The 14,214-nt window shown below is 33.7% G+C and overlaps 2 protein-coding genes across 2 annotated transcripts; both read left to right on the top strand.

Annotated features, from left to right (window-relative positions):
• The first annotated feature begins 651 nt into the window (after positions 1-651).
• LOC112797870 (exocyst complex component EXO70E2) lies at positions 652-3,678 on the top strand. The gene is made up of 2 exons (XM_025840979.3): positions 652-1,019; positions 1,196-3,678. Exon 2 carries the CDS (start codon positions 1,433-1,435, stop codon positions 3,446-3,448), a length of 2,016 nt encoding a protein of 671 aa, XP_025696764.1. The 5' UTR covers positions 652-1,019; positions 1,196-1,432; the 3' UTR covers positions 3,449-3,678.
• Positions 3,679-10,908: 7,230 nt separating this feature from the next.
• On the top strand, positions 10,909-13,775 carry LOC112797869 (glycine-rich RNA-binding protein 2, mitochondrial). The gene is made up of 5 exons (XM_025840978.3): positions 10,909-11,055; positions 11,677-11,838; positions 11,912-11,980; positions 12,398-12,504; positions 13,100-13,775. Exons 2-5 carry the CDS (start codon positions 11,703-11,705, stop codon positions 13,538-13,540), a joined length of 753 nt encoding a protein of 250 aa, XP_025696763.1. The 5' UTR covers positions 10,909-11,055; positions 11,677-11,702; the 3' UTR covers positions 13,541-13,775.
• The last annotated feature ends 439 nt before the right edge of the window (positions 13,776-14,214 follow it).

Here is a 14,214-nt window from a genome sequence, read left to right as displayed (position 1 = left end):
GAAATTGAATCGAGGGATTTGTGAGAATACAAAAATCAGACTGAGGGATTTCTGTTAAAAAAAATAAAAAATTTGAAGTATAAAAATCGGATCTTTCGATTTGTGTATCTTTTATATTTTTAAAAAACACCCAAAATTACAATATTAAGGTATATCACTATTTTTATTTCCATATAAAAAAACCGCAAACTTGGTTACAATAATTCAATAGAACATTAATAAATCACTAATATATTTATTAGATACAAAATAATATGATATATTTAGTAGAATCACAAAATCAGTTAATCCATACATAAAGTTTAATTTGAATCTGAAACCGCCATAAATTATAATAAAAGAATATTTGTGAGTTGTGAATTATATATATATATATATATATATATATATATATATATATATATATATGTATTAAAGAAACACCAAATCTCGTTGGCCAAAATTATGAAGAAAAACTGTCTTCTAAAAATGAATATCATTTTAAAATCTCAAAAAGTCATTTTGCCATCATAGTTCTTTCTTTTTCTCTACACACGGAGATTAAACTTTAATTAAAAAGTTTTAATTAGAGAACAGCATATCTTAAATGAGCTATTAAATTAAAGCATGTGTAAGATGATATAAAATATAGTAACAGAGAGATAAAAAGTCATCACAAGCGGACAAAGGACTTGTACGAAATTTTCCAATTTTTTAAGGTTTGTTTGTAAGTTTGTAATAAGTAGTTGAAGCCAGTGAATAAGGAAAGACACAAAAAGAAAGAGAGAGAGAGAGAGAGATTGGTCATAGAAATTGCAGCCACACCCATCATTTCTTTTCTTGGATTCAGATTTTTGGAGCTCCAAAAATCTTGCTCTCTCTTTCACTTCCTTCTTCTCTTAATCAGTTAATCCCAAAACAACACAGCTGAGACTGCACTTTGCACCGTACAGTTTCTTCTCCCTTGTGTTTCCATTGTCTCTGCAGATCTTTGCTGAAGACTCCAACTGTTTTAACCTTATTCTTCTGTGGAGGTTGAGGTAGGCCTTTGTGCTTTCTTCTTCTTATTCTTCTTGTTATTGTACTGATGTTATTCTTTTGTATTGTTCATGGTTCATTTTTTGGGGTTGTAGTATATAAGTACTTGATTATTGTAGTAATAGGTTTTGTTCTGTGTCTTTGACTAAAAAAAGGTAACTTTTTGGGGTTTATGCAGGAAAAAGGAGGTTTTTCTTCATACCCATGTGCAAAATTTGTTTTTTGAGCTTTATTGATTGGTCCTGATAAGGTTCTGCTGCTAATTCGTTCTTCTGTGTGGTGTGTATTGTGAGCTACTACTATTGAAGCTGTGTGGTGAAAGGATTTTTCATTTTACAGAAGGAAGTGGTATTGTATTTAGGGTTCAATCAATCTTGTTTCCTTTTTTGTTTGGAGTTTTTTCTTTGGGTTCCTTATGGCTGTTGAGGAATCTGAGCCTGTGATTCCTGAACTAGAAAGAGAAGAGAATTTGATAGCTGCAGCAAGACATATTGTGAAGGCATTAGGATCAAACAAGAACCTTACCACTGATGCCAAGAAGATTCTGGCTGATCTTGGCTCCAAGTTGTCATCCATGAGCATTCCTAGTGAGATGGAGGAGGGGAAGGAAGGGGAGGAGGATGAGGAGGAAGAGGAAGAGGAGGAGGAAGGTGGTGTGAATGCTACTGAGGATCGGATCAATGTGATTCAGGAGAAAATCATGAGATGGGAGGAAGATCAGTCTATGATTTGGGATTTAGGGCCCGAAGAAGCATCTGAGTATTTGAATGCGGCTAATGAAGCTCGCCGTTTGATTGAGAAGTTGGAGAGTTTCAATTTGAGTAAAGATGACCAAGAGTATAAGCTTTTGCAGAGGGCTTATAGTGTTCTTCAAACAGCTATGGCACGCCTCGAGGAAGAGTTCAGGAACTTGCTTATCCAGAACAGGCAACCTTTTGAACCTGAATATGTGTCTTTTCGATCGAGCGAAGAAGATCCTGTTGATGAGAACTCTATCGTCTCCTTGGGTGATGAATCAGTTGAGGAATCACTTCAAAGAGATAGTGTCAGCAGAGCTGCAGAGGAGCACATAATTGATTTAGTCCATCCGGGTGTGATCCCGGATCTCAGGTGCATTGCAAATCTATTGTTTGCTTCTAATTATGTCCAAGAATGTTCTCATGCTTATACAATTGTCAGAAGGGATGCTTTAGATGAGTGCCTCTTCATTCTTGAAATGGAAAGGTTAAGTATTGAAGATGTCTTGAAGATGGAATGGGGCACTTTGAATTCAAAAATCAAGAGATGGATTTGGGCTTTGAAAATCTTTGTTAGGGTGTATCTTGCAAGTGAGAGGTGGCTCAGCGACCAGATTTTCGGCGAAGGTGAACCTGTTAGCATTGCTTGTTTTGTTGATGCATCCAAGGCTTCAATACTGCAGCTTCTGAATTTTGGTGAAGCCATGTCTATTGGTCCTCACAAACCTGAGAAACTTTTTCGCATTCTCGACATGTATGAGGTTCTGGCAGACCTTATGCCAGACCTGGATTCTTTGTACTTAGATGATGTTGGCTCTTCTGTTAGAATTGAATGCCATGAGGTCTTGAAGAGACTTGGTGATTGCGTGAGGGTGACATTTATTGAATTTGAAAATGCCATTGCAGCAAATGCATCTACAAATCCTTTCATAGGTGGTGGAATACATCCTTTGACAAGATATGTCATGAATTATCTGAGGACTCTCACTGATTACAGTGAATCACTTAATCTGCTTCTGAAGGATCGAGACGAAGAGGATGCCATTTCCCTGTCACCTGATATGAGTCCAGGTACAGAAGAAGATAGCAAAAGCCCGGGTTCTCCGAGTGGAGTCTCCTCAATGACCCTCCACTTCCGATCGGTTGCATCGGTCTTGGAAAGTAACCTTGAGGAGAAGTCTTTGTTGTATAAAGAGGTTCCATTGCAGCATTTGTTCTTAATGAACAACCTACATTACATGGCTGAAAAAGTTAAGGGGTCTGAACTTCGGCTCATATATGGAGACGAATGGATTCGAAAGCGCAACTGGAAGTTTCAGCAGCATGCAATGAAATATGAGAGAGCTAGTTGGAGTTCCATTCTCAACTTGCTTAAGGATGAAGGGATTCATGTTCCTGGGACAACCTCCATCTCAAAAACTCTTCTTAGGGAGAGGCTGAGGAGCTTCTACCTCGGCTTTGAGGATGTTTACAGGATCCAAACAGCTTGGCTTATCCCGGATGTTCAGCTTCGCGAGGATTTGCGAATTTCGATATCACTCAAGGTAATCCAAGCTTATAGGACATTTTTTGGAAGGCATAATTGTCACCTAAATGACAAGTACATCAAATACAATGCTGATGATTTAGAAAATTACCTTCTGGATTTCTTTGAGGGATCTCAAAAATGTTTGCAAAATCCACATAGGAGGTGATATAAGATAGCCCTTAGAATAATCCTGTTCTCTAACAGAGGCTTGTATGTATTCACAAACAGGTTTGGGTCTCCATGCCTAAACCTTTTTGTTCCAATTAGTGTGCATTGTATGTATTCAATCAATATGATTGGAAAAGTTTGAGTTATGCTTCTTTCTGGCATTGTATTCTTTAGATTAATCAGATTTGATTGAAATAGAAGTAATAACATATTTTGTGTATTTTTTCATCTTTCAAAGTGTCCTATATTCAAATTCTTTTGTACTTTTTTTGTTACATAAAAAAAATTCACTCAAGATAATGAATTGTTCAAATACATCAATTTTCAGTGTATCACTTTATCCAAGTTTGAGAGTTAGTTTGAACTGCAACTGGTGCAGGTTTTGGATTTCAAGCTTAAGACCATAAACAAAAGTCAGCAATTGACTCCAATGAATGGTCCTCAAAGAAATCTATACAAGTCAAAATCTAGAAATATTGTTTAAAAGGTGAAATGCCTTTTTTTAATAACAAAAGAAGATATTTTTACTTTGACTTGTAGTAGATGAAATTGTCTGGCAATGAAAGATTTTGAAGTCAACTTAAGATTTTTTATGTCAGATACATTCACCAAGCGGCCTGCTGAAAAGTTATTACTTTCAATGAATTGGGATAGATTTCTGACTACTCACACGAAGATGTTAGTTAAGATATTAACACTTATAATTTTAAATAATTTAGTTAAGTATATCAAATCATCTATTGAGTTTTAGTTATTATCTTTATCTAAAGCCGTATTTACACGAGTTTAATTTTGATGCAGTGACAGTGTAATTATATCTATTTTTTTATGACTATTTATGCTACCAATATAAAAGATAATTATTTTTATTGATATGTCATTATGTAATTGAATATTTTGTCAGCAAATTTAATAGTATACAGAAGTTGTGAGTGGACACAATATTTATGCACAAATAATTAACAATGAATCATTGAATCTTCATTCCTTTATTTTAGTTCTGACAGCAAATTATAATGAAGGACCTTTACTAGTCCTTCCAACTTTAAAGAGTGTAGTGCTGTCAAGTGAAAGGGACACTTACTTGAGCCACTTGGAGTCTCTATTGAAATTTGAAGGTCCTTCCTTAGAAAGAACTTGTCCAATTGTCAGCATTGGTGGTCAATATTTTTAATGTGGAATTGAATTTGGACCTAACACTTTTTGGTGCCATGTGAGTTATGCAGATAAGATGACCAATCCCTTAGCCCCACCAACCAATCAACCCCCTAATAAACGGAGAAAATGAATAAAATTGATACAATTTCATGGTTATGATGCATAAGACATTGCTTAAATTACAACTATTCTTTTGTTATTTTAATTGTATGTTCCAAAGGATTTGTGCTAAGTGGTGATGTTGATATTCTGTTAGACAATAAATAATGGTACATAATGTTTGAAATTGTGAACAACCACCCTATTTTTCTCTTAGTGATTCAATAAATGCTTCCTAGTTTCTACTATTTGGAGTTCATACTTTGATGTAACTAATTAACCGTTTTTTCGGTTTGTAGTTTTGCATAGTTGGAAAAAAATAGTAAATTAATTTTTGAAAAGATCATTCTTTCTGCAAAATAGTCCTTAAAATATTTTTTAATCAAATTTATCTTTAAAAAATTTTAAATTAGTCATGTGGTTCTTCTGTCACTTTCGTTGTTAACGGAATTAGAATTTGCTGATGTGGTACATTATATGATACCACAACACACACCTAGTAGTCATAATTAGGGGTATCATGGTAAGTTTATGAAATTAGATCAAATCAAACTCCAAATTGAAGAATTTCAATTCCTCAATATCTCCTTCCATTAGGTTTTGATTTGATCAAATTTTATAAACTTATTATGTTAACAACCAATTTTGACTCTTAGATGTGTCTTATGGGTGTCACTTAACGTGTCACATTAGTAAATTCTGACACTGTTAGCAAAGAAAGTGACAGAAGGACCAACGTAGCTAAAAATTTTTGAAAAACGAATTTGATTGAAAAATTTCTAGAAACCAATTTAGAGAATAAGTGATCTTTCAAGTACTAATTTAACCATTTATTCTAAAAAAAACAGGTAATTGGCATAAGGTTAGGACAACAAATAAAAAAAGCCATGCTCTATTAATGAATAACATTAGTCATAAAGTAATGTACACAATAACACAAGCCTCTAATAAAGAAAAATATGAAGTTTGTACTTGTTGGGAGGTCTCCGTCATAAAAGTTATTAATATTTGTTGCAGTATTTAACTATCTATGACTATCATTAATATTTGTCATATTGGCATTTTTTAATACTATTTAAAAAGTTATTTAATAGAATCATTTGATTCTAACTCTTAATACAAATAATAGAATCGTATTATTAGTTATTTATGTAATGGTTTCTTGTATTGTAAACCATGCAAAAGAGTTCAGAAAAAAAATAAATCAGTACTAAATCCCCATAAGACAGATTTTTCATAATGAATCTCCTAAGCAGAAAAGGAAAAACATAATCCTAACAGAAAAAATGGGAACGAAAACTCAAGTTGCTTGGCCCCTCAATAGTGATGTGATTGAATCAAACAGACTAAAACTTTAACAGAAAAAGACTTGAAGTAAATGACTAGAAACAGAAAGTTCCACAAATCAATTAAATATTCTTGTTAGTGTGTAGAGGCCTATCATGGCTTGAAACAGTCAAATAATATGGTAGATCTTCATTGGGTAACATGTTTTTACAATAAATATGAGAAATGTTACATAACTGACATTTTTTTTAACTAAAATTAATTCTATCAATTTAGACGAAAGTTTCTAAAAGTAATAATGTGTCATGAACAAAAAAAAAAGTGTTTATGAACCATGACCTAGTTTTCTCATTAATGGAGTTGTTAATGGTCAATCACATATGGTGGACATTTCATTAATATCAAATGGTTTGAGTCTCAATCAATTAACCTAAACTCTATTTGAACAACTTGATCAATCCCATCCAATGAAAATTATTGTAGTCATGGTCTCATGGACTTAGTCAAGTAAACTTCAACATCTTCAAAATTATTGTCTCCACTAAGAAATCATGGATTCATATCAACTTGTACATTTCAAAACAGTACATCCCTTTTTCAGAAGCAATGCATGCACATATCTTAAACAAGTTGCTTGACTTGTGGAAGCAGGTTAATAATATATATATACTTGCACAAATCAATGTAATATAAAACTCAACTCAATGTTGATCCCTTTTTCTTTATTGTTTTGTTTAAGAGAGAGAGAGAAGGATAGCTCTTTGAAAGTCATGTCTTTTTTAGTAAATTATCAGAGGAGATTAGACTTAATGAACACATCCACCAAGTTAATATATAGTTTTTAAAATTAGATCCACTAATTTAGCTAAAAATTCACTCAATATTCCATACAACTATATAAAAATTGTCGTGTACTCGTGTTTATTAATCCAGTGTTTTTTTTGTCACATTGACAAAAGGAGTATGATACCTATGATTAAACAAACAAATGAAATCAAGTTAAACTTTAAAGTGGTTCTTGAAATTGGCTGATTGTACTTAAAAGGTTTTTGAGATTCTAATTGCATCATAAAAGTTATTGAAATTAAAAAAATTGTACCATATTAGTCCTTCACTCCCTCTTTATCGAGTTATTCCGAGAATGAATTCTCTTAATTTTTCTCTCAATTATTTGGTAAAGTGTAATCTCTCAACATTTAATATTTTCTCTTGATCCTATTTAAAGAAATATAAGGTGAAAATATTTGAGAGTATGTGTTTTAAAAATATGTGATTTTCTCCGGTTTAATTATGATATAAAGTTGACGTTGATTGTTCTTATTTTATGATTAAAGAATATAAGGTAAAAATATTTTCTCTCAAATACATTTGTTGAGTTTAGCAAACAAATAATAACATTTTGGTGATAACAAATATAGTGTAATTTGGGTTGATAATCCAAATTTGTTTTTGATGAGGTATTTAGGGTCTGTTTGGAAACTTTAGAAATAACTTTTTTTAATTTTTGACTTATGAAAAGTAGTAGTATTAATGTCTGGTGCAATTTTCAAAATCAAATTGCAACTTTTTAAGAAGCTATTTACGAGCTTATAGAGAAGTTTAAAAAAATGACTTCTCTCATAATACTTATACTTTTCATCACATTTCTATAAAATAAGTATTTTTAGAATTAAAAATACAAACACAAAATAACTTATTTATAAGTTACTTTTAACAGAAATATTTATTGTTTAAATTATTTTATCAAAATGAGCTTAATTAAGTTGGTTATCCAAACTAGATCTTAGTGGTGTATGTTCATTATGCAGTCCAAATATAAAAGACAAGCAGCCCAAATACAGTGATTCCAAGGCTGCTGAATGAAAAATGAATCATTAATCCAGCCCATTGCCTTCCGGAAGAGAAGAAGCAACCAAATAATGGTGGAGCTTTGGTGTCTTCGGATAATACCTGGAAAAAAAAAAAACTCATTTTTTATTCTGACATCAAAGAGGAAAAAAAAAACGAAAAGCAAATTTGGAAGCTAGGTCAAATCAATAGAGTTTCAAATCAACTCATAAGGCTGATCTATTTTAGAAGAAAAAGATAAAAAAATTTTATTATTAGGCAAGTAAATTATTTGTGAAATTCATCTTCTCTCTACATCACCATTTTGGATAATATAAAAAAAGTGGTGACTATTTTTTTTTTACTGTGAATCAATGGTTAAAATTGTTTTTTAGAGCAAAGCACAAGATTAAGGACTTGAATTTGGCAAATCAAATTGAAAAATGAAATTGCCGCCGCTAATCCTCCCTGCATTGCTTATTTCTAAATTCAAATCCCTGATTTTTGGAAATGATGGAAGACAAGAAAGTAAAGACCTCACCGGATTCTAAAATCAAGAAAGTAAATTCTAGTTGTGAAAACATAGCTCATACAAATAGAAAAATTACTTCAGTTTGTAAATAAGGAGAGAGAACCAGAGTTTTGAGTTTGATTAAGAGCTTTTCTATAAGAGTTCAACATTTTGGACAATATTTTTACATCAAAAAAATATTTTGTTAAGATGAAAAATTTTATTAGAGAGTGCTGAATAAAGTTTAACTTATAGCATTAAAGCTGTGCTACATAATCTCTTTCATATGTTATCATTCAATATTCTGTTTCAATGTTGTATCATTGAGAGAAAAGGCATAGAGAAATATTTGGAGAGAAAAGTCAAGATTTATTTCTTGTCTCCTTTGATTATTTTTCTGTTTTGTGTCTGGTGTCTGAGCTGTATCTCTTGCAAGTTGGGTAAACACTTTGCTGTTGAAAGCTATGATGAGTTTCTAGTCAAATCTAGTTTGGGTAGAAGCTGAATTTGTTCCAAATAGGATTGGATAGAATACTAGAAAAATTGGTGTATGTAATATTTGATATGATAGCGAAAATTCTACTGCTGTTGTGGTGGAAACTGGATGTAGGTTGCATTGCACAAGGCAACTGAATCAGGATACATAATTGTGTCATCTTCTTCTTCTCTGCATTGCATTCCAAATCATCGCGTGCAGTATGCGAAGCTCGGCTTGTTTTCATCTTTTCTTTATAAAATTATATAGAACAAGTTGATCTCTTGACAAAAATAAAAAATTCATATAAAAATTAACATTATTGAGAATTTTATCCATAGTTTGATGCTTATTTATAACTAAAACCAATCACAACGGATTTGAGCCTTTGTTAACATATCTCTAATATTCTATTGTAAAATCTTGAAAGATTAGTCATCCACAAAAACATTGTTTGGGGTTTTGTGTCCCGGACGGACTGGTGATGTTTTGAGGGTGTGATGGTGGGAACCGGTTTGAGTCTGAGTTTTCTGGTGAGTGAGGATTAAGACTTCGCGACGTCCTGAGCTGTTGCGGTGTAAAGGAGGGAGTTATTTGTAATGACACTCCGATGCTCAAGTCAGAGTTTGTACAGATGGCAGTAAGAGTATAGAGATAGCGACGTACTGTGGGGGAGGGGTAGGGCCCTCCCCTTATATATTCTGCTCCCTAGGACGGGTTTCACAGGATTCTCCTATAGTCCAGGAAATTTAATTTCCCCTTTCCAGCTGTAACGAGCAGTGCTGGAGGAGAGGGGGTGTTTGGGCGTTCTTATCGGATCGTTTGTTAGCTACTCGCCAGGTCGGCCGTTTGGGCCAGGCCGTTGCCTTAGGCGGGCCGGGTCGGAACAGTGCCCCAACGCGCCAGCTAGGGCGGCGAACACCGTAGGTGGCGCGTTCTCTTACCTTTGGTAACCTCGTCGCCTCGAAGGAGCGTCCTGCGTCGCCTCGTTCTTCGCGTTGAGCATTTAATGTTCTTAATGTTCGGGACTTCGTGTCTCGAACGGGTCGGTGATGCTTTGAGGGTGTGATGGTGGGAACCAGTTTGGGTCTGGGTCTCTGATGAGTGAGGACTGAGGTTTCGCGACGTCCCGACCTGTTGCAGTGTGAAGGGGAGAGCCACTTGTAATGACACTTCGATGCCCAAATCAGAGTTTGTACAGATGGCAATAAGAGTATGGAGGTAGTGACGTACTATGGGGGAGGGACCCATCCCCTTATATATTCTGCTCCCTAGGGCGAGACCCACAGGATTCTCCTACCTTCTAAAAAATTTTTCCTTTCCAGTTGTAACAAGCAGTGCTGAAAGAGAGGGGTGTTTGGATGCTCTTATCGAGTCGCTTGTTAGCCACTCGCCGGGTCGACTGTTCGGGCCGGAGTGCTGCCTCAGGCAGGCCGGACCGGAACAAACACTATATCAAACTTGAATAATTATCGTATGAAATCAAAAAATTATAATACTTTATTGTAAGAAGAGTGTTAAGAGATTAGTAGATTTTGTGATTTATAATTATCAATTAGTTATTATTAGTATTTTTAATAGTATGAAATTATATTTAATGGTGATGTGAGATTAGTTACTATTTTTAGTTAGTTAAATATTGACGAAATTTTAATAAAAATATTGACTTCCTAAATTTTTTCTTATTATAATTGAGTAAATTATTATTTTAATAGTTAAAAGTTAAATTTACGGATAAAATGGTCTTTTTTTTAAAACAATCCAATAAGGCAATAATAACATTTTTTTCAAACAAATATTTTATGTATACTGAAAAAGTTATTAAATTAATTACTATATAGTTTATATATATTTAAATATATTAATTTATATATTTTATAATTAAATAATTAATTATTAAAATAATCAAATCATCAATAGAAAAATAATAATATTAGTCAAACATATAATAAACGAATAATTAAATTTATTTATAATAATATAATAAAATTTCCGGATTAATTAGTGGCTAATGTTTGGTATATAATAAATTAATAATTATTTTTTCCTCCGAAAAATTAAATGACAAACATGGGAATCTAACGGTTAGTGTTACTCAAGCAGAAACATCCGAGCAGGCACGATCATGCCACGTGGCAGTTTCCAAATCCAAACCCTATTTTAGGTTAGCTTCCAGCAGCAACAAGGGTTTTAGAAGTGGCTGTGGCATACTGAGAAGAAGAAAACCTCACAGTGCTTCTCAACATAGGTATGAATATGATCTCAAAGATCAAAGTTTTCCTTCAACCCTTTTTCCCTTTATTCGTTTCCGTTGCGATTTCACTGTTATTTTCTGTAGGGTTTATTTGGCTGCTGATCTTTTTTGTTTTCCACTCTGTTTATTCCTTTATCGGGGTTTTATAGTGGTTGATTCGATTGACCTTGGTGATGCTTATTATTGTTCAAAAATCTGATCTTTAAGGCCTGCGAGGCCTCTGCTTTCTGAAAAAATGTAAGAGGTTCTTCGAGGAACAGCATCATTATGGAAGAAAGGGACTAAAGTATTAAAAATTCGATTTTTTTCCTCATTGGTTTTATGGTATCTATGAAAGAGTAGCTGCTGATTTTATTTTCATGTTTTTTTTTTCTTTCTTTTGATTTTCGGGGTAGAGAGAACGTAGAGGATTGTTTTAACTTTATGACATGAATGTGATTTAGCTTTTTATGCTTTGGCTAATATGAAATTAGATTTGAATTTTCTTTTATCAGATTGCAAGTGTATTAATAATTATTTTTAATACATAGTACAAAAGTGATGAACTTGTGTTTTTGAATGTATTATAGCATGAGTTTTAATGATCAATGACTAAGCCACATAACACCTTTTCAGTGTTAAGCTTTTATTGGGTTTGAGCAATGGCGTTCCTCAATAGAATGGGAAGCCTACTGAAGCAATCTGCTGTCAGGCACATCAATCAAGAGTTGTCTGGATCAAAACCTTCGATTTTCCAGGCTATTCGATCCATGTCATCTTCAAAGCTTTTCATCGGAGGTACATTAAATTTATTGTGTTTATCGTTCTCATGGAAATAGTAATGAAATTTCAAATTTTGACTGCGTTGCAGGTATTTCATATAGCACAGATGAGATGAGTCTGCGGGAGGCTTTTGCACGCTATGGAGAAGTAGTTGATGGTAATTTTCTTTTTTGATTATCAAATTCCGCTAGTTTTTTCATTGTGTGCTAAATTTCGTACAGTGAGCAGTATGATGCCTGATATTAATAAATGTCATACCAGCACAACTTCGCTCCTTTCATAATTGAAAATATTTATATCAAAGTCTGAACTAGATTATACTTTTGTGTTCTTGTTAACTTGTGTTTTTGTTTCTCTTCTCTTTTTTTTTCTAGAATTAATTTAAAAATGTAGTTATTAATCATGATAAAATGTTTCATTGGCGGTAATTGCGGTCTCCGGTCTGCGACACAGGGCAAGTAGTAGCAATCAAGTGTTTACATAAGACAATAAAAAAATGCATCTTTCTGTCAAGCATGCACATTTTATAATATGGTGATTATTTATTGTGCCATTGGTCTTAATATTCTTTCAGCAAGGGTCATTATGGACCGTGAAACTGGAAGGTCCAGAGGTTTTGGATTCATAACTTTTGCAACAACTGAGGATGCATCTTCTGCCATTCAAGCCATGGATGGCCAGGTATCTTCAACTTCTTGCGGTGATTTATCTAGCTGAACATATAAAATTATCTGACATATTCATCAAGAAATTGTAAGGGTATCTTCACTGAAAAGTTGCAAATTACATATGAAATGAAATTATGCATATACTGGAGTATGCAATTGCTCTTAGGTGTCTGAGGCAAGGTTCACATACAAGTTTCTTGCGAATGCAATTGACTATTTTCAGATTTCACTCACAAAAATGCATATGTTATGTCCATGATAGTATTCTTGTCTGGAAAGTTTTCCACTGAATAATATTATACTTTTATAATTTATTTCAACGGTTGGCTTTCAAATAAGAACTTTTAAAGAAACATTGATATGTTTTGTGAGAAATTCCAAACCAAGATTTAGAAATTTGAAGCATAAGCTTTTCACCAATTGAAAGTTGGCACTGTGTAGTAAAACATAAAAGGAATGAAAATAGTTCTTCATTTTACGGATAGAATTTAGCATTAGCAGCAATTAGTTGTCACTGTTAGTGTCAATAGAGTAAGATGTCTAATTGCTGAAAATTCTAGAAGTTTGGTTATATTTCATGTAGCATCTCGAATTCTGTTGTTTCACAGGATCTTCATGGTCGGAGAATACGTGTGAACTATGCTGCAGAAAAATCACATCCAGGATTCGGCGGTGGTGGCGGCTATGGAGGTGGTGGCTATGGAGGTGGTGGCTATGGCGGTGGTGGTGGCTATGGAGGTGGTGGCTATGGCGGTGGTAATTTCGGTGGTAATGATAATAGTGGTGGAAGTTATGGAGGTGGTGGATATGGTGCCCCAGCAAGCTATGGCAGTGGCAGCACTCAAACTAGTTTCGCAGATAGCGGTGCTAGTAATTTCCAATTCAATGATAACTCTGGCGGAGATCTTCCCTCTGGTGGAGGCAATACGGGTTTGGGATTTGATCATGAGTTTGATGAACAAAAGGACAGAACAGATGGGGAGTTTCAAGACAACAATCTGAGGGAAAACAATGATGAATCCAGTGATATCGCACAGAACCGTGGGTGAGGCTACCATTTGCCATGGAGGAATATCTTGCAAACAGAGCATGTAACCGTTTTTGTTTGCCTTTCTCCCCCTTTTTTTTCCAGAACTTGATTGTTTGGCTTGAATTTGTTAGTTTTTCAGCTCAACAACTGATTTGTAATAAGAGATTTTCTAGGATTGATTTGCAACTGCATTTAGAATGATTATATTTCTATCTTATCTTTCTTGCTTAGAATGAAAAACATGGTTATGCTAACATAAAGGGTTATGTGATTATGTTCCTTTGTGGATTGAACCTAACTACAAACATGTTTGAAAGGAGTCGATATTACATCCCAAGCTGCTTTGGTTTTAGCACCTCAAAGTGGTGGACAATTATTGATAGTCATCTGGTTTAGGGTAAAAATTGCTTGTGATATTACTTTAAGGTTAAGGATGTTTTTAGAATACAATAAAATTGGAATTGATTCGATTTGTAAGTTTATATTTCAAGTAATATCAAGTTCTTTCAATTTGAAAGATTTGATTTGAATTCAAATAATTTGGTGTTAAAAATGTGAAGTATTTTTTTGTTCTTTACTCTTTAGAAATTAATATAACAGAGATGTGGTAGTGGTTTGGTGGCGGCATACTAGCAACTGATGGTTGTTGGAGGTGGTAGAGTACTACGTTTAAATAATGACGTCAACCAAGAT

This window comes from Arachis hypogaea, chromosome 4, assembly GCF_003086295.3.
Source record: "Arachis hypogaea cultivar Tifrunner chromosome 4, arahy.Tifrunner.gnm2.J5K5, whole genome shotgun sequence".
In the NCBI taxonomy this organism is placed as follows: domain Eukaryota; kingdom Viridiplantae; phylum Streptophyta; class Magnoliopsida; order Fabales; family Fabaceae; genus Arachis; species Arachis hypogaea.
The sequence above is the reverse complement of the archived record's forward strand: the minus strand, read 5'-3'. Positions and strand labels throughout refer to the sequence as shown.